At 37.3% G+C, this 21,047-nt stretch overlaps 1 protein-coding gene across 2 annotated transcripts in view; it reads left to right on the top strand.

Annotated features, from left to right (window-relative positions):
• MAP3K7CL (MAP3K7 C-terminal like) overlaps positions 1 to 20,722 on the top strand; it is a 31,315-nt gene extending 10,593 nt beyond the window's left edge. For both annotated transcript variants that reach the window (XM_010014136.1, XM_010014135.1), the window contains 3 exons: positions 1,877 to 1,935; positions 11,749 to 11,864; positions 19,561 to 20,722. In XM_010014136.1, coding sequence (XP_010012438.1) covers positions 1,877 to 1,935; positions 11,749 to 11,864; positions 19,561 to 19,741 — 356 coding nt within the window. In that variant the 3' untranslated portion in view covers positions 19,742 to 20,722. The remainder of the gene's footprint in view (positions 1 to 1,876; positions 1,936 to 11,748; positions 11,865 to 19,560) is intronic.
• The last annotated feature ends 325 nt before the right edge of the window (positions 20,723 to 21,047 follow it).

The raw sequence follows: 21,047 nt of genomic DNA, 5'->3' as shown, positions 1-21,047 counted from the left end.
TATCCAATGCAGTGGAAAAGTAATCTTTGGCTGATATTTCCTTACAATTCTTGGAGTTGTTTTTGCTTTGTTTTTCTTATATTAAAAATTTTTGAGGTCCCTCCTTAAAAGCTACTGTACCAAAGATTGTACTTCTGGAATTGTCAAAACAAATAGCAGCTTAGCTGCTGTCCACAACTCTGGTCCAATATCTCTGTCAGAATATTTAACAGCTATTCAGCCAAATATTTGTAAAGCAGCTGTACCCCTAGTCAGACTGAGCCCTACTCCATCCTTCCTTTTAGCCTTGCTGTATGATTCATCTTTCTTTTTTTAGAATATTAGCCTATTTTTAAATTTTGTACAAGAAAGCAACAGCAAATTAAAGGTAAACACTTACATATCAGTGTGTTACAATTCTATACAATTAAAGCTATTAAAGTATTTTCCAGAATGGACATGTTTGTGACATGGCATAAAAAATGAAGGGGGCGGTGGTGGATATGACTTTTTGATAATACTAGCAAAACATCTATCCCATGAAAATATATAAATTCACTTTGTTTCCTGAGGAAATTAAAGAGGTTTTGCTTTTTCCCCCTGTATCACTGTAGGTTTTTTCTTCTCTGGGCATTCCCCCATGTTTATTCTTCATAGGATAAGGTGAATTATTTTACTTTTTCTCATGAACCTGCTTTGCTGCATGACCACCGAGGGCAAGATGAAAGAAAAACAAATATTTGACAAATAATTAAATCCTAGTCTGTATTCTGTAAGAATATTCAGAATCCTGCTTTGATACATGGTCGTCTTGTTGGAGTTCTGTTATGGTGTATAAGTCTGCCAGCACAGAGCAGGTTGCAGGATCTGACCTATGTTAGCAATTTTGTCCTACGAGAGCCGTCCTTATTTAATTCTGACACATTACAAATAACTGTAGTAAGCTTGTTAATAGTAACCTTCTCTTGACCTCCCGTAACCTGTAGTAAGATGCATAAACAGTCATCACAATCCAGTGCAAAACTGATAGTGTGAAAGTCACTGAGAAAGAAATATTGCAGTGGCTAGCTGTGACGCCACTGGGTATGATTCATATTTCTGATCTTAGTCCAGCTACTAGTGGGCAGGTGTCCACTTCACAACACTGACGTAACTGGCACAGTCTGTCCCACCTTTGCTGGCAGCCTGTACTAAAAATAAAGAAATAAATAAAAACACAGTTTGGCCTGTTGTCATGAATCAAGTAACTGTAGCTCATAAGGATTGTTATCTACAGGTTAAAGACATTCCTTTGCAGTATGGAGAAATTTGTGGTGCCTTCCTCATGCTGATCACGTCTGTGTAGGTAACAGTCTTATCGTTCCAGGGTTGCCAGGCTGGCTTGTGTGTTCTGTAGTTGCCTTCGGGTGGTGGGAGAAAAGTTTTCTGTTATTGTTGAGTTAGCCCTGGCAAGTCATTGTATTGTGATGGAGAAGATATCTTTCCCTTCATTCAGGTAGCGAACACTTTGGTAATAAGGATGCTGTACCTAGAAGATTCTTTACTTTGCAGTGTAATAGGAAGCTCAGGAGGAAAAACTGTTTGTTTAGATTAATTTTTCTTATTAAGTTATCACATGTTCTACTGTGTTAACTGGCTTTGTTTAGTTTCTTAATCACGGCAATACAAAATAGGCTTTTGTCTTTCCATCACCTAAACATTTACTTATTGCCAACCCCCTTGTACTTTCAAGGAGTCTATGGAGGTATCTCAAGGGTAGAAAGATAAGCAGATGATGAGGTGTTTCCAGGATCACAATATTATTGTGAATACATGCAATGTAGAACAGCATTAAACAGATCATTTGAAATGCCCTTTTCAGCAGACATTGACTTTTAACATCATGTTTACCTTTTAGACGATGCTTCCTCTGAAAACTTCCCTTTGGCTTTTCCAGAACTAGATCAGCAGCTTCAGGTAAACCTTTTCACTACAGTTCTACTTCACATTCACTATACTTGTTATGATAAAAAACTTCTGGTTGCTACAGTAGAGTGAAAGTGGTGCTTCTCTAACCTATTAATATTTAATAAGACTGTATATTTCCACAGAAGAAAACATTGTCTTTTCAAGATCTGCAGAAAAATTTGTATAACATTTTTAATCCAGTTGTAGGGAGATGACTATTTTAACCATCTCACCCGCCTTTTAAATTTTTTGTACAATTCCTGTGAAAACACAACAGATACTGCAGTGCTGCAACGAAGAGAATTCTTGTAGTTTTGATGAGAGAAGGAATGAGGCAGGTATTATATTCTCATGCCTACAGGCTGTGCTTAGACTGTTACGATCAGCTTTCTCTGAAGCATTCCAGGAGAGTGCAAAGGCGTATTTTGTAGTGCCATCTTATCTCTAATCTTGTGTGACTAAAGCCAGTCATCAGGATTGGTAGGAACCTCCTCCACGTTACTCTAGTTCATGCTGCATAGCCAGCAACCCTAATGGTTACCCTAGCAAGTGTCTGCAGACAGCACAGGATAAAAGTGGTGAATCTTTTTGTGACCAGTCCAATTTGTCAGCGTAGCACAATGGAGCCTGGGTACACAGGAAAATCAGATGGCAGTTGATGGCAACTCCATGGTTCACTAGGCACAGAGCCAGTTCTGTATCCAGGGATTATTTCCCTTTCCTCTGTGGCGGTACTGGAGTGCTTGTTGGCTTTTGTAAACTACTTCAGATCATCTGTTTCCCAGGAGCATTTAGACTTCCTCTAATATTTCAATATGAACACAGTTGTTTCCTGAGTGTAAATTGAGAAAGGCATTAGCAGACCATGTTGTCCATTAATGTCATCCTTCCTGTCCCCATCAACTCGTGAGACAACATTGGAGGGCTGCTGATTTAAAGGATTGACTTCTCTTCTGTTGCTCTCATCAAAAGGATGACTGAGGAAGAAATGGAGGCTGACAGAGACTCATCTTGCTCTAACCCTCTAATACTGAGAACAGGGGCAAGTTCCTTAGGTGTAACTAGAAAAGATTAAAGGAATAAATGGCAACCTAAGATCTGGGCTGAAAGGAATGAGGTAGTATGTTGGCCTTTTAATTCCACTGGTCTTTCAGTGCAGCAAAGATGATCAGTACTCTTTTTCCCTCAGAAGAATTAAACTTGAGAAAAGCAATATTGTTTTGTGGCTGAAGAATTGAAAGAACCTGAATTCTGTTTCCAGCTCTGTCAGTGACACATTGTGTGATCCTAGAGGAGTTGCTTCATGCCTCTACTCATCTCTGAAATGAAGTTAATATGTTTCAGCTTTTTTGTTGAAGAGCATGGAGATCAGTGGGTGAAGAGTGCTCTAAAAGAGCAAAGTATGATTTCATTACTGTTATTGGTACATAAAAACAAGATTACTAGTGTTAGATGTAGGTACTTTGCAGGCCAAGTGATGATTTTTTTTTATTAGGACTTTTACGACCCATTTCTGCAACATATAATGTACTCTAAATGTGTAATTCCATGATAGACTGAAATTGCTCCTCTGGAAGCATTCGGGTCTGCTGGATAAATAGCAGCCATTCTGTCAAAGTCTTTAAGTATGCACCAGTCCAGTTCCACTAAGTACACTCTCTTGGTCTGTTAAGTACCTGACTTTTTTTCAAGAGAACCTTCCTTTATTCTCATGATCTCAATATGATATCAAATTCAAACAATCAATCAAAGGCTTTGATTCAGATAATGTTCTTTTTATTATCCTTCAGAAACTTTTTTTGGAAACACTGAGATAGTTGAAAGAATAACTTATGAGAACTATCTGTCTGACTCAACCACTCAAAAGTATAAAATTAATGGTAGTGCTTCATCTTTTAGCTTTTCAAGCTTATGTGCATATTTAAGTTTAGATGCCTTTATCTTCAAACAGAGGCAGTTAAGTCAACACAGGGTTCTGAGCTGATGCAGAGGTAACAGTGCATTTAGCTTTAGCAATGAAAACTTGAATTTTCTTGCTTTTGTCAATCTGGATCACAGCTTAAATTTGTAGTGATTTAATGTAATTACATTAAGTTTATACTGTTTTAAAATTTCAAACAATAACTGTAAACAAGGTTATAATTTGCCTAGTTACATTTTCTTTTTTTTTTTTTTTAATGTTATAATCCAAACTGCTAAGTGTGTGTCAGCCCTGTATAGCAGGTGGTTGCAATTTAGGTAAACATAACCACACCAGTTTTGAAACAGGTATTTCCTGTATTACAGAAGCAACCTACAATATGGGCTTCCCTTGTCATTCCACCCATGTCTTTGTCCCAAAGTTATCTAGTATAAAGCAGTACACATTAAATGTCATCTAAATGAACCCTTTAATCAATTGTGGCATAGCACCCTGAAATGCTTGAATTTATAAGAATGCTGGTACATATTTTCATAATAAAAGTATGACATCTAGAGTCACAAGATTTTCATCTCTGTGCCATAAATGTAGTCAAAAGCATTTGTATTTTATTTAAAGAAACAAACTGTAAATGCAGGGTAGGTAGCTATATAATAATAGACATAAAAAGAAAAAAATATAAATTCCAGGTTTCAAACATACAAAGGAAATTTTTGAAACCTGATTTAAAAACAAAACAAAAACTAAAAGGCCTATCTTCAGGTTGGGTTTCGAAAGCAGCTTGAAAGCTATGTGTGTTCACTGAGTGACTTGGAAAATCAGAGCCTTAGAATTTTATGCATGCAGGCAGCAGACCACAGCCTGAGTACCAAGCAATTTGCACCTCTGTTTTAGGCTTCAAGCCCTTGTCCTCCTAAGTTAGGCCTTGGCAGACAACTTGGTTGTTTGAGCAGAATTATCTAGTGTTCCCACTTCTCCTACCACGATCCTACCATACCTACTCCCTGGGCACTGGTATCCAATGGCAGGGCAAAGTTCAGTGAAGCCTCTCCCTGACAGGGTAGTAAACCCTGCTGTCCAAGCACCAGTGCCAACTTTATAAAGGCAGAGGTAGGACTGGCCAGAGAAAAGGTATTTCTAGGAGGCTAACTACAAATAGCTAATTCTCTATAAGGGCTCTTACTAAAGGACAATCCTGGTTGAAAGTTACAGCTTCTTACTGAAGCATAAAAATGATCAGTCTAGTGTCCTGACCTACTACCTAGGTTCAGACCAAAATGTTGTTTTCTCTAACTACCTTTTTGAATGTTACATTTTTCTAATACTCTGAGAGAAAGAAATTCCAAGAAGCAATTTGTAAGAAAGTAATATCAATTCTCTAACTCAAAAACTTTGCTTTTGGTTTGTTTGTTGGTTTTTTTGTTTGTTTGGTTTTTTTTGTTTGTTTTATTTTGGTCTTTTTACTTAAAATAAAAATTAATGTATGGTCAACCAGACAGTTTAAGCTATATGAGGGAAAAGCCTGGTTCTTTTGCAGCTTTATTATTAAAAAAACCCATGAAGTTGTTCATTATATGCTACCAGTGAAGCAATGCTCATATTAATCAGTTTCTTGCTTTCAATTCCTTTTGTTTGCAGTACTGGAAATTATTCTTTTCCCACTGACAAGCAACACTTTAAATGAGAGTAAAGCACTTGCCAGTGTCATTTCTCCCCATCCTTGTTTGAGCAGTGCAGTGGGTAGTGCAGGGAGGGTAGGCTTGCTACATTTGTCAGTTTGTTATTGGGAAATCTTAACCTTTGCCTTGTGCAAAAGTTGGACTGGGCATTGGAAGGTGCTTCCTTGATTAGCTGCATAGTGGGTGGTGGCCCCTGTGACAGACACTCTACTACGGGTTATCTGCTATATTTAGACACCTAGATCAGCATCTAAGGCCTCGTTGTTTAGGTCACTGAATACAGAGGAAGGTATCCAGTGTTAAGCACCCTCATTACTGTGCCCTGTGTGCTGTCCTATTCCAGCATTTCCTATGACTTGCTCAGTTCATCTCCACCAGTCTTTATTCCAGCTGGGAGTTTGATCCTGAAGAGGGAAGAAAACAAGTCACATATGGATGCACAGGGTGTTCTGTAATTCTTTATCATCTCTTCTTATGGAATCATGAGATTGAAAGAGGCATTTATGTCACATTTTGTATTACGAATCTGTTGAGATCAGTGGGGTTAGATGGCTGTAAAATTGCTGCAACAGAGAAAAGGCTCCAACCATTTATAATTTTTTATTTGTTAAGTCAAGGGGTATTTTTTAATGCTTTAGTGGGAAATATCTACGTGAAAGAAGCAAGGAAAAGATTACGAAAGGGACAATTTGTTGTGTGAGATACCAGCATTTAGCAGAACCCTTGTTTACTCTGAAACTTTAATAATGGAACTGTTGCTTCTACTGAATGCTAAGATTCTTGCTAGATGCATACAAATTATTTTAGAAAGTTTAAAAGTATATTGTATTTTTAAAGAGTATGCTGTATTTTTTAAATATGTATTAAATTACAAGAGAGTTCACAGAGTACTGTGGTGCTCTATAATTAGATTTGATTTCCTATGAACTTGATAAGTCTCCTGTAATGCTGCAGTGATAACTGTGATCTTAAATTAGATTATGTAAGACATGAATGTTTACAAAGTAAGAGCATCACTCTAAGGTTAGAAAAGAATGGAAAATCTCTCAGAAAAGTAGAGCAAAATTCTCAGTTTCTCTCATCCAGTTGACTTCCATTGTTTGGAGGAAAGAGAACTGCTTACTTTCATGATAAAACTAGACTAGACTAGATAGATTCTAGACTAGATACCTAAAACTGGTTGAAGAGAACAAAAAGTAGCTGCAATATGCAGCTATCACTTTGCTTGGAATAATGTGGTTTCTTTCATCATGGAAAAAATATACGAGGCCATATAATGAACATAGGCCTCATGTAAAATATTGGCACTGAACTTTCTGATTTTCCGGAATAGTCTAACTGAAAATTACCAAAACTACAAAAAGTGAGGCCAGTGCTAAAGACTGCCTTTGAAATGAGTCCACATGCTCAGCTGTCAAAACTGCACGCTACACTTTTTCTTTAAGATTCAACCTTTTCAGGAGAAAGTTTTGATTTTTGTTCCCCCGTGATACAACCAATATGTAAATGCAAACAAATGAAGGTGAATTAAAAAAATAAACCATTTCAGAGTTTTAAAACACTTGGGTGACACTATCAACTATACAACCTCTGTGGACATGTAATGCTGATATTCATATGGCAAGGCAAAACACAGTTTGTCATGGGAGTGGCGAAGCAAAAAAACTGGTGAAAACTCTCCTTTTCTGTCCCCCAACAAAAAAGTAATTAGAACAGCTCCTTCAGCCTTTCTTAAGAAACAGGCAGAACTGCTCAGGCTCTTTCTATTTTTTCATAAACTGCCTTTGCATATCATCTTCCCACATCTTTCATACCTGGATTCCAAACAAAAATCTACATAAACAGCACATATGTCTTGTAAAGATGTACGTAGATACATGCAGTTATGAATAGCCTATAACAGGATCTCTTAGTGTCTACTTGCTGGTTTCTGTAGAATGTTTATTAGTGTCATAGTGTTATTCAACAAAATACAAGGAAAAATCAGACCTTGTTGAAAATTCGGCATAGTAGGAGAGACCACTATTGTGACTGAAAGCTGTAGCTTTTTTACTAACTTAGTGAACAAAATCAGAGATGTGTGCGCATATTTTGCCAGCACAGGAAAATGAGGGTGGATGATGGTGAAGCCTGAAATAAGCAGGATTAAAAGTAGCAACTGTTGCCGTTAAATATAACTTTTTTTGGCAGGGGTGGTTTTTGCTTATGTAGCAGGTATGCTTTTATATATATTAATTTATGGATGGACAAGATACTTCACGAAGTTACAAGCTTGGGCTGTCCTAAGGAGAAATTAAAGCATGGCAATTGGCTTCTGAGTGAAAAATATATATACTGCAAATTCAGCTTTATTAAGAATTGTTGTAATTAGTCTCCGATAAACTAGCGAACTAAAAAAATAATTAAAAAAAAAGTATACAGACTTCATGGATGAAAAATGCTTTCTGCTGGGAATTCCAGTTCTTCTCTGGAATGCCATCAGGGTAGCATCTGCAACACTTCCCATGGCCTGGCCACAGGCATTCAAAGAAGTCATTCCAGGTGGAATGGAAGTTGCTGGAGCAGGTCCAGAGAAGGTCAACGAAGCTGGTGAAGGGTCTGGAGTGCAAGTCTTATGAGGAATAGCTGAGAACTGGGGTTGTTCAGTCTGGAGAAGAGAAGGCTCAGGGGGGGACCTTATTGCTCTCTACAACTACCTGAAAGGAGGATTTAGTGAGGTGGGGATTGGTCTCTTCTCCCAAGTAACAAGTGATAGGACAACAGGAAATGGGCTCAGGCTGTGCCAGGGGAGGTTTAGATTGGATATTAGGAAAAATTTCTTCACCAAAAGGGTGCTCAGGCATTGGAACAGGCTGCCCAGGGAAGTGGTGGAACCACCGTCGCTGGAAGTGTTCAAAAACCGTGTAGATGAGGCCCTCAGTGAAACGGTTCTGTGGTGGGCTTGGCAGTCCTGGGGTAACGATTGGACTTGGTGATCTTAAAGATCTTTTCCAACCTAACTGATTCTATGATTCTATGAATGGGGAGCAGAGAAAGACTGTTTGGATAAGCTAAGGGAAATAGAAATTTCATCTAGGATGCTTAGAGGAATGCAGCTTTGCCAAGACATAGGTCTTGGGAAGTATATGAGAACTCTTTGTAAGTACGTCTCAGGGGTAAAACAGGTAGGACAAAGAACCACCATTTGAATGAAAGATAGATATTCCTGGCACAATGAAAGACTATACAAACCAGTCTTCAGGAAACCCATACTGGAAATAACACAAGTACTTCTAATCCTTGGTGAGGCTCTGGGCCAGTCTTACAACTGGGCATGGGACTTCAGGTTTTGTAAAACAGAACTGGACGAGCCTGTGAACTGCAAGATTTGCTTCTGATAACAGGGGACTGGACTTTCTGATTTTGCAGCCTCCTACCATTCCCCTTTAGGTGATATGGGCTAGTCAAGTAATTGTTACTATTCTGTTAATACTCTAAATGTCTGCTGGCTTGTTGGAACAAGCAAGTTTTGCCTCTGTTTCTGCATTTGTTCTTCAGGAGTTTGCCCTGCCATTTTCTGAAAATACTTCTCTTGGTGGGAATAGATGTTTCATTAATTCTTTGCATTCTCGTTTATGTCGAAAAAGTAGTCTGTTAGACATGGGTAAAATAATTTATCTGTGTTTCTGTGTTTGCTTGAATTTTCTGGTGAGCAGCAAAGAACTGGCCAGACTTCCATCTCTCCATTTTTTCTTGCAATTGGAGTAGAGATGTTTCCTAAATAATGAATGTATAAACCTGTTTCACGTCCTGCTGGTCAGAAGTTACTCACAGACACTGTAGGTACTATCTCAAAAATTTTTCTTAGAAATTTCATATTGAAAAATAGCAAACCAAATTGCCCATTCATACAGAAACATAATCAAATTTACATTTTGAAGTGCAAACACACTCAAAATTTAAAAAAAGTTCTTGATACAGAGCATTTTATGAACAGAATATTAGTAAACTGATTGTATCTTTTGTTGTCAGTTTATTTTGAGTGATAAAATATCAATGTAAGAAAAAATGACACTGAAGAGGAAACAATGATAGGAAGGGGTTTGAAAGTCAGCAACTGGTCTAAGTGGGAATTAGATACTAAGTCTCAGCATGACTAGATAATTTTTAGCTCTCTATATATATCATTTGAGTGGGAAGCTGGAATATAGAAATTGAATGCTGCTTGAATTTTTGAACTGGTTTAAGCCAGCCAGATTTGCGGAAATGAAGTTGGAAGCAAAAGCAAGATTTTTATTTTTTTTTTTCTTTTGAAGTATCACCATCTGGGGACTTTCACCAGAGTTACTGTTCAAAATTGTTTTATTGTGACGCATTTCTTGTTTGCTGATCTCTGGTAGATACCAGAGATGCTACTTTGGCTCACCCTTGCATTCTTGGATTAGAGCACTGAGACTTCTATATTCTGTCTTGTTAAATTTATGCTTATTATTTGGGTGGCTATGTGAATGGTGTTATTGCTCATACACATTGAAATGCAATTAAAAGCCCTTTCCTAAGGACCAGATGCATCAAGTAGTGGACTGCCCTTTCCCTGGGTTCTCAAATTCTCCGAGCACAGAGGGAATGAAACAATATGCTGTGAAACAATTCTGCCACAGCATTTTTACATTTCAAACATGGAAAATGAGTGTTTGTGTTAAAGTTTTGGTGAGGAGCCACATGCTATCTGCAAGTACTTGCGAGGTCCATGCATTAGTTATATCTGTGCATTAGGGTACATCTGAAGCCAACTTACCCTGCCTCCTGGATAAAAATAGTTTTAATCTTTGTCTCTGAATATGTTTAGTAAAATTTGAATTTCCAATTTAGCTAAACAAATCTTTACCAGATCATAAATATAAAAAATCTGAAGACTTGTGCTTTCCCTAACAATGTCATTGAAGAAATATTATACTCCAGGGAAGAGTCAAAGAAGGATAAGAAGAAATAAAAAATAATCTACTTATATTGTGAAAGGCAATTGGATGTTATTTAACTGGACAGTAAAGGAACTATTTTAAGTGCTTCCTTTTGCTTCAGACAGGTGGCTCAAGCATGCTATTTGGAGTTCATTTACAGTCAATTGATTCATGGCTAATAACTTAAAAATACTACACTTCCTGAAAGTGTTATAGCCAAAATATTACAGTCAAGCCTGAAGCCTGAATTAAGTTCCTTTTTAAGGAACAAAAAGCACTGACATTTAACTAAACCATATTTTTAAGATCTTGGATGAAAATCATATGAGAAGTCCCAGGACAGAGTGGGTTTATTTGCTGTATTTATCACTCCAGTGCGCATTGGAAAAGAAAAAATAAACTAAAATCTTGCTGCAATAATGTTGGTATTTAGGTTAGGAGGTGCAGTGCTTTTGCCTTTGCTGTGTCTTTTTTTATCTGTTTGGTTTTCATTTTTTTGTTGGGTTTTTTTTTTAGTTTATGTCATCCTAAACTCAATCTCACCTGCACTTCTCATGGAAATTTAAAACACTTCAGATATATAACTGATTTAACTCTCATGACATTTCTGCTAACTAAATATATCCCCTTCTACAGGAACTAAAGATGCAGAGAAACTCAGTATCTTCTTCAGCAAACTACTTACAGCTTGGGGCATTACTGGGATAGAACCCATAATGAAATCTTGGCTGCACTGGAGTCAGCCCTGTAACTCCTGCTGAGCTTACTAATATTGTCTATGGAAAAAAAGAGTGTTTAGTCAATAGCTTTCCATGTCTTTTCTTGCCATCTTGCAGAATTGGAGAATAAGAGCTTGTTTGCACTCAAATTACCCTTCTACTCAGTGCTGCAGTTTCTGCAGTGAACACACGCGTGTTTTTGTATGAGTCTGATCAGTGCATCAACTTTAGCATTCTTATATCGCTGTAGCTGAAGAAGTAAGGGAGAAATCTTTCTTTGAACAATCTTTCAGGATACTTTGCAAAGTTGACAAGGGAAGTTCCGAAAATTCTTACAAGGTTTGAAGGTTTATATGCATATATTTATGCAGGGCAGTCGTTTTTTTCCCCTCTATGAAAGGCAATCACTAGGAATATTTGTCTGTATCCTGCAGCTGGGCACAGGGGGAATTCTCTAAGTATTCTCACAGGAATTGAGATAAATACTGGATCTTTGAAAGTGTGTGTTTTTTCCTAAAATTTCATTCAAATGCACTATTTTTTTTCTTCTTCTGTTCTTAAAGCCACTGCCTCCTTGTCATGACTCTAAAGAATCTATGCAGGTGTACAAACAGCACTGCAAAATAGCAGAAGAGTACCATGAGGTCAAGAAAGAAATTGCTCTGCTGGAAGAAAGAAAGTGAGTAACTTTCCAAGAGTATTTACTGTTGTATATTCTCTTTGTAAAATCCTGTTTTAAACATGAGTTTTTCATGTGATATTTTCTGACCTTACACCTCTGCTTGAGAGTCGCTGTACAGCACAACAGTTAGGCTGTTGTTCCATAGAATCAACTGAGGCCACTAAGGACACAGAGCTATCACAGTTCTGGGCCCTCAGTTATACAGACGTCCCTTGAAACCTCCACTGACAGCCTACAAGTCACATAACAACCTAGTTCAGCTGGCGTGAGCCCTTTTTTTAGTTTTAGGGAAATTTTCTTCAATTTAGCTTTGCGCATCTTAATGAAGAACAGTTAAGTGGAGAGTGCTTGACAATATTAGTAAACATTTTTCTGTTTATGAACAGGTGCATTGTCTCCATGTACATTAAAATTTTAGGTGTTCATATCCAAAGTGCAGAAGCTGGAGACTTTTTTTCTTGTCTGTGGCCTATACTTATAGCCCTGTCATCTTTGCATGACTGTTAAATGGCAAAATGCACTCCATGATTTTCAGTCCCTTTCCACAAGAAACCTGAAAAATAAATTTAGAGAAAGAGGGTCAGTAGTGAAAGTTTTTAATAGACGACAAACCCCAAGTAATAACAGTTACTGCTAAGTAAACTTTCTCTTTCAAATGTTTTTTTATTTTCACATTCACAGTGAAGCTGACTCAAGTAGTGTTGCCTTTCTCAGTGAGAGTTACCTCAGTGTAGATGTCAGGCTTCCTGTGAAAATGAAGACCTTATCATCATTCTTTCAAATGCTGCTTGAACAGAAACATTTGTAATATAGCAACAGGGGTCAAAAGAGCTCTGTTGCAGAGTGGGCTTTTGGACCACTGTATCTGTTTCATAGCAATCTTTGCACCAGCTGACAATGCAGTACAGCCAAGTTTGCATCTGTGGGAGTATTGAGCTGCAGAAGCATTGAAGTACTTAACTTTTGACGTATAAACTCAAAAGATGGCCTTAGATCATTTGGTTTTTGAAGTCTGTTAAACATAAATGCATTTTTATTACTGACACATCCCTGAGCCACTTATGCACATTTATGAAGTAAGCTTGGAGTCCTTGAAAACCAGACTCACATATATATTTTTGCATTTAAAAGAATGAAAAAGAAAAGCTATTTGAATGCATTTTTGTTTATCTATGGAGTCTGTGTTACTTGCTGAATTAGAAATATTTTGCTCATTGGGAATGGCAGACGCACATAATCGTTTACCTGAGCTCAAAACTACCCTAATTATCCTCTGAGCCTAGAAGTCAGCAGTGCTTATCCTGGATGAACTTAGGGGCTTCAGGCTGGCATTTTCCTTCATTCCACCAGTGGCTATCAACAGTAGAACAATGTGAGGGAGCTTCCACCACTGCTACCTTTGAGAAATCTGTTCCGTCGATAGAGGATTTCATGCCCCAGTAAGCATTTGTTAAACAAGGATGGCTGAATAAGGCAGCAAATTAGAATTTATTAAAAATCCCTTATATTATTGTGATTCTTATGTGCCTTCTAATTACGTATCTGTGGCCTAGATGTTAACATGCTGTGTAGCTGTAAAATGCCTAAACATGACTAATAACTATGCAGCACCTTCACCACCTTCCAAATCTCTTAATGTGAAGACATGGTCCTTTAGGCATTGGGGAGCTTTTTTACTCCAGCTGTAAACTATTTATGACTCCTCCCTCCAGGTAGATTCTCTATTTTGTAGTATTTTGAAGATGGTATCGTGAAGGTCTCATGATACTGCATTTCCCCTTTGGGATGTCTTCTCTTTCTGTAGCAGCCTGTTTTTATAAAACTTTCCAGAAACTAACTGGGATCTCTTCACCGCATGGAGGTTAGCTGAAATGGGAAGGTGGATAAAAAAGTTATTAGGGCACATACACCTTTACACACATGTAGGTATACACAACCTGAACACTTTGGCCTTGATTTTTATATAAAACTAGATTGAAAGGAAGTATAAGTGTGGAGGTGAAGGAGTAAAGAAATAAAAGGAGTAAAGAAGTAAAACGAGCAAGAAGTAAAAGAGGGTTTTGGTCTAGTGATCACTGATTTATATCTAAAAATGTTCTCATCAGTTACAGTTTGAAAGTTAAAGGAAGTTTATGGGGTATCTTATACTGAATGGAGAAGAATGGATGTCGTGTCATGTGTGTTGAATATTCCATTCTCATAATCAAAGGATGCTTTGATGCTTTTTCTAAAAAGTCTGATGAGATGCTTTTAGCCTCAAATGCAGTCATAATCAAATTGAAAAGATGGAGTTTGCAGCTTTCTGAAATTTGCTCCTGTTGCAGGTGTCTATCTTCTACATTTGAATTTGAATGTATGGAAGTGAAGATTCATAATTGCCTAATACACCTATTTATCGTCTATTTCTTTTAAATATTATTTTGATACAATGGACAAAGATAGCGGTTCATCCCTTATAGTGGGAACAAACACTTTGTGCAGTGTTCTTCAGCGTACATTTTTACCAAAGGCCACCAGCAGTGATGTTGGATGGTACCCCTGCCAGTGCTCTGAACTTCCTCTCCAGAGATCAACTCACCTGTGGAATTAAAATGTCAAGTCCCATCAGGCAGCGACTGCATCTGGGGTGCCTACTGATACTACATTGTGTGCACAGAATACTGAAGACAATGATTGTCAGGAGAAGAGCAGAAAATGGATTGCACAAATATTTTTGATTTGTTGGCTAGGGGGAAGAAATAATGTTAAGTTAACCTGACATGATTGTCCATACAGGAACTGGAGCTTTTTAATAAAATAAAAAATGGAATTCTATTAATTCCATTTAAAACAATTTTTATTCCAACCTCCAAAGTTCAATGTAACCTTTTACCAGGAAATAATACATGCAGGTATATTCCTAAAGGAGGCATCTCTAAGAAATAGAAAGTTGAGTAACATTGTTTAATAACAAGTCAAAAACCTTAACTCTTTTGCAACATTTCAAAGGCTTAGCTTGACTTGTCTCTCACTGTAGTATGAGGATCAAGTATTAGCTGAAGGCAGTGGTGTGAAATGACAAGCATTGTTTTTCATTAAGCCAAGAACAGAGCTTATTTGCCCCTTTCTCTTGTATGCAATATAGCTAGCCAGAGAATGTACTAGGCTGGGAGTGGGAGAGAAGACAACTATTTCATAGGTAAAGTGGAAATATGAAAGAGAAAGGGTGGTTGCAGGTTCAAAAAAGGGAAAATCAAAGGACAAAGCAAATAAGGGGAAAGAAGTTACTCAGGAAAAAGGCAAACAAAGGAAGCAAGAATTGAAAGAATTTAAATGAACACTGGGTACTTATTTTTTTTTTTTTCCTAATACAAATAATCGCAGCTTTGTAGTTCAAGGGACAAAATAATTCTGGAATGGAAGACATGATCAAAAAGAAAGAAAAGGGTGTGGAAGAGAGAACACCACATTTAGGTCATAGAATGTAATTTAATTTATGTTCCAGAAACACACATGTATTTCCATAGCAGATGTTTTTGGGTATCTAAGTTTGGGTGAAAGGGATGGGATGGCTGGTTATTTTGAGCACTTGTTATATTGCTATTACTAGATAATGACCCTGGATTATGTAGTTAAATATTAGAGTTGCCATGGTTGCTAGCTATATCTTATATTCTTAGCACTGGCTGGTTTGCTCTTTTTCCTCCCCCAGACAATTCTAATATAACTCTCCAGAAAATATCATTTGATCACCACCTGGTTTAGGATCACTCCTTTTCTTTGCCACGGATATGATTTCTTTTCCTTCTTTTACATAGGTTACAGTAGACATGCGGTGGAGATGTCTGCTTAATTTTGTGGCATCCTTCCATATGCTTTAGCATGCTCTCATGACCATAGGACTCATTCTAAGGTCTCAAGTTCAGATGGTTTCTCCAGGTACACTGTTTCTGGAGTGTCTTTTGGAGCACTATTGAGATGAGTAGTCTTCAGACTTTCAGGTACTGCAGAAAAAGATTGGTGTAAACCATAAAGGCAATTTTTTTTATCTTAATGATTTTCCCATTCTAGACCTGATTTTTCATCATCTTGCCAAGCAGTGGAAATTACAACTTTATTTAGAGAAAGAGAAACCTCAACTCGCTCTAGTGCAGTGATGAATACTTAAGGACCGTTTATGTGCTGGCATCTGAGACATGTTTTCATCTACATTAAAACAGTCTGTCTCATTGTTTTAAAAATTAATTAGTAGACTTTGAACACACAAGAGCAGTCTCCTTAGACAGCAGTTACCTTACAGGGTGTCATGATTCCTCCTGACGTGAAAGCCCTGTCAAATGTGGGAAGAGTAAATGGTCTTATGGCCACCAGAACACACGGATGCTTGTTAGCTGGGAAGAATTGTGTAGTGCCAGAGATGCATGGTCCTGAATATGTTGTTCACAATGGAGGAAAGACAAGTGTGCCTCTTTGCACTGTGGTAGCGGTTTTCCTTGATCAGTCCATCTCCAAATACACTTGTCTTCAGATAGATTTATCTGCTTCATCTGTCACTTTTCTTGATGTTTATTCATTGTGAATAGTTCTCTGAGGGAACTCTGTTCTCTGCATGGTCAGTTATAAAGGCCAGGACAAGAGAAATGATTTCCCAAAGACCATGCTGGGTTTTAATTCTGCTCTGGAATGGCTTGTGGTTTATTGGTTTATGATGCAAATCGCACTTGTCTTCCCTTCCCACTCAAGCCCCTCCCTGAGAAAGAACACTTAAACTGTGTGTTACAGATTGTCCGGAAGCTTCAAGTACCTCAGCACCATTTTAGAAAATACCTTATGAATGCTGTTAATATTTAAACTCAGGATAACCAACCATTAACAGGAAACATAGATTACACAGTGCTAGATCTATTTATTAAGCATCCATAACAAAGACTAGATGGTGCAACAGCTTAGTGTGGTGTTCTTTAACCTCTGGAAGCTAAGTTCAAATCCTGGATTAGATCAGAAGCAAATGTTAGTTACTGTCTTCATCCTTTTGTGAGCTTCGTAAACCATACCATTCATAACATTTAGCAATTCCCTGGTACACTAATTTTAGATCTCTGTGGCAGGCTGACAGTATTTGCCTGAAACATCACCCTACTCTGTAAACAGGTGTTGATCCTTATGGGAAGGGAATAAGTAGGTTCTGCTGACTCAGAAGCGGGCAATTTTACTCCCTCAGCGCAAGGAAAGTGTTTTCTGCAAGGGAATTCCTAGACTGTGGACTACAGCAATGGGTATAGTTTGATTTTAATTCATTTACATTTTGTTTAATACAAAAACTAAATCCTAAATCCCAGGGGGGAAAAAATGTTACCTGTGCTGCTTGAGTATTACTGGAGAGCAGCATGAAAACCATGCCTGCATATAGCCTCATCATATCAGATCAGGACTGACACTCATTAATAGAGCTGTCCTTTGCATGTCTGTGCCACTCCTGGCTCAAGTCCAAATAGAGTAGTTAGTGCCTTTCTTTTACTTCGTTACTAAAAGTCCCTATGGAAAAGGTTTACCTGCTTTTAAGATGCTCATTACTTATTAATATTTTTACTGCATCTCCCTTTAAGAACCTCATAAGTGTAAGAAAATGAAGAATGATTCTGAATTAATTTGTTTGGACACTTGTGAGTCAACAGTCTGTAATTTGGAAGAGCTTAATTTAATCCTTCAGTCCAGCATTGCACCAGTAGAGTAATTCCAACGAAATATTGCTAAGCTTTCTTTTGCTCCCAAGTGACAGAAATCTTCTAGAGGAAGCCCTAAGAGACTGAAGTGATTAAAGATGCTGGGCTTGTAAAATATTATTGTCCCTAAATGCATTTCTCACTCTCTAAAGCACACATGCAATTAGTCCTTTGTGGCCTATAGTCCCATTAATAGGAGCTGTCTAGCAAGATAAGTTCATCTTAGCCAATTTGAAAAATTGGTTGATCTTGCATGGCCCAAGTGAAGAGGAATGAATCTGTTAATGGCTTGCTGCTTTTAAAAGTTTTACAGCTAATGTACTAAATGTTAATAGAATTCTGCTCTTGATATTTTCTCTTAAGAGCCTGGTGAAAGGAAAGAGAAGAGGCTTTGCTGCAGCACAGCTGCTATGCAGTAAATCGGTGGTATAAAACGAAGGCAACATACTTAGTTACAGGAGGGTTCCTACACACTGCAGCTTTTGGATTATTTAAAATTGCTATAATGGATGCTTTTTCTTTCTTTCTTTTTTTTTTAAATTTTTTTTAATGGGCGGCATGGTTGGGAGAAATGAGTGGGTCAGGGCTCTCTGCTAACGACTCCTTGAACTGCAGTAACTTTGTAAACAGTCAGCTAAAGTATGGGAAAACTGTGCAATCACTTAAAGCTGTATTAAAGACAGAGGAAGATCAAACTGACGAAGATCAAACCAATTCTAAAACAAGGCCAAATAGAAATGTTTTTCAAAACCTGGGTGCTTATAATTTTGCAATTGTAACTGGTAGATTTGCAGCTATAAGTAATGTAAGCGATCAGCAAATACTGAAATGTTATAATTTCATGAATACTCTGACCTGTAGTGATTGAATTGCTAATCTGCAGGAATTTCCTGTTTTAAATCACCGATCTAGCCTGACAAGAGTGCTCCTTTAAAGACTGTGGCAAAAGCTATCCACTTTGAAGGCATTGTATCTTCCCACTGATGATCTATAAGTATTGTTTTGACATGACTGACACATAAAGTCAGAGGGCTATGAACAGTTAAAGATTAACTAATCTCTGAGACAGAATGATCAAAAGAACTGAGAACCTTTTAGAAGAGACTTCCTGTAGCAAGGGTGAATAAATGATTTGACTTTCAGAGGAAAGAAAGCAGAGGCCAGGCTAGCCTGCTGGGTAAGTAAGTGGAGAGTGATTAGATACCCTGTGAGCTACTCATGCCTTCAGTGTGTTTTGTTTTAAGACCTCTTTTATCTTAACTTGTGCTGAGGTAATTTCAGTTGATACTATACAGGAGACTCAAGCTCCTGCCCAGCTCTGGATATACAGGGCACTGTGTGACTCCATCCAGAAAGAAGCAACAGCTTGAATCCTGTGCCTGCTCTTAAAAAGACCAGGAGAGGTCAGGTTTGCAGCTCTATCACTCTTCCTCAGCAGCAGGGCTAAGGTCTGAGCGTAAACACATTATCGAAACAATAGATGTAGTTCAGATTCATGTGCCTACTATTTACTAGAGTAATTTTTCTTGTAGCAGAGAGTAGGAAACCAGGTGTACTTCACAGAATTTACTGACAAATCTAACCAGCAGAACAAAAAAACTTCCTTGCTTTCTTTCAATTATATTTGGTATTGAGAGAAAAATTATCTGTTATTCTTCAGGCAAAATATTAGCATAAAGTTTCCAGGAAGTAGATTCTCCCCCCATGAACTGCATGGTCAACTCTTACTGAAGTTAGAGGTACTTGAAGGTCCTCAGCATCTTAGAGGTTTGGTCAGTGAACAGCAAATCTGTCAGAGATTTTGGCAGCTTCATCTTTTAAAAAGAAAGGTGGGATTTCTAAAAAATTAATTTTATGGGTCTTTCTTCAAAGGAACTCAAATACCATGTTAACAATCTGTAGTCCAGCTTTAACCTAACACATGATGCCAAATATTTGCAAACTGCCATTTTTAATCTTTGTTTGTTTGGGTTTTTTTTCATAATCCTCAGAAAGGAGCTGATTGCCAGGCTGGAACAAGTGGAAAAAGAAAGCATGGATGCTGCTCAGCTGGCAAAGGAGTATGCAGAACTGACAGAGGAGAACCGAACACTGAAGCTGGCCCAGACACAGTGTGTAGAGCAACTGGAAAAGCTCAGAATACAGTACCAAAAAAGACAGGGGTCCTCATAACTCTCAACTAGTTTACGTGAGGCAGTTAATACAGGATTGGTCCTGTGCTGGAAAGAGATTTTAAAATGAAGGTCTGTTTAATATGTTATAATACTTTACTACAGATACAGAGTATGTAGAAGTCTATATTGGATTTAATGCTTGCTATTCAGTAGCTTAATATAATGGATATTTCATCCATTATATAATGGATATTTTATTTCAAGTAACATAATTGAAGTTAATCTATCCCCATTATATGTTCTAGTAGATCGTGTTTCTTTTCTAAACATATTTCTTCCAATTTAAGAAGATATGGACACACTAGAAAATGATATAAATAGTCTCTGTGTTGGAAATTTGGACCATACTAAGGCATACAGCAGGGACAATGTTAATATATGGAATACATGTATGTTAATTTTAGTTTGGTGAAGATTTTTTTAATTATTTTCCTCGTGCCTAAAGTGTTTGGAAGTTATATTAAAACAGGTCTCCTTACTGGTAAAAACTATACTTCATTATCCCATGTCAACTTTACACTGTTGTAGAAAATCTGAGAAATGGCACATTAAAAATTGAAGTAACATAATCATTTTTATCAAATGAGTGTACTGCCAGTAATAATTCGCAAGTAATGAAATTAAAAGGAAACTAATGTGGTCAAAAATTCTTTCCTTGAGCATGAAGATAGCTTGAGAGTCTTTTTATTGTACTTTTGGGCATGCAAGAAATGAAAAATTAACGTAAGAATACTACCATGGTAGCTTCAAGTGAGAATATGTCAGTAAAAGTACTGTGAGGATGTTTTGTTCTTATTTCATAGCCTGTTTTGAAACATAAATGGCTGTAAGTAGGGACAGGAGTTCTGTCATATACAAATAACCTGGAAGTAAAACATTAGTTTTATTTGCTCTATTTATCCCTGCATTTTCCTAGATCAACTGAAAATTCTTTGTTATACTTCCATTTCTATTCATACAGTATTTTTTTCATTAAAAGTGGATATAGAAAAGCCATTTTATGTTCTGAATATTATTAAATCACCCCATATTTTTAACTCTGCATGGCAGATGCAGTTTGTTACATCTTCATGAGGCTGGAATTAAACTTCATGTGTCATTAGTATTGAAATGTGTCTTAGTAATTGAAAACTATGAACTTGAGATTTCTGCTTGAACTTTACCTTTATTATCACTAATCTAGTATAAAAGTGGCATTTTATGTTAATCGGAACAATTCCTGGGATAGTCTTTTGGCACCAAAACGTTCCCCAGTAATTCTGGCAGCAAAGGGGACAATAAGAAATGTAAGCTGACCTTTATTT

This window comes from Nestor notabilis, unplaced genomic scaffold, assembly GCF_000696875.1.
Source record: "Nestor notabilis isolate BGI_N333 unplaced genomic scaffold, ASM69687v1 scaffold2425, whole genome shotgun sequence".
NCBI lineage: Eukaryota > Metazoa > Chordata > Aves > Psittaciformes > Psittacidae > Nestor > Nestor notabilis.
This window is presented reverse-complemented; position numbering and strand designations above follow the sequence as displayed.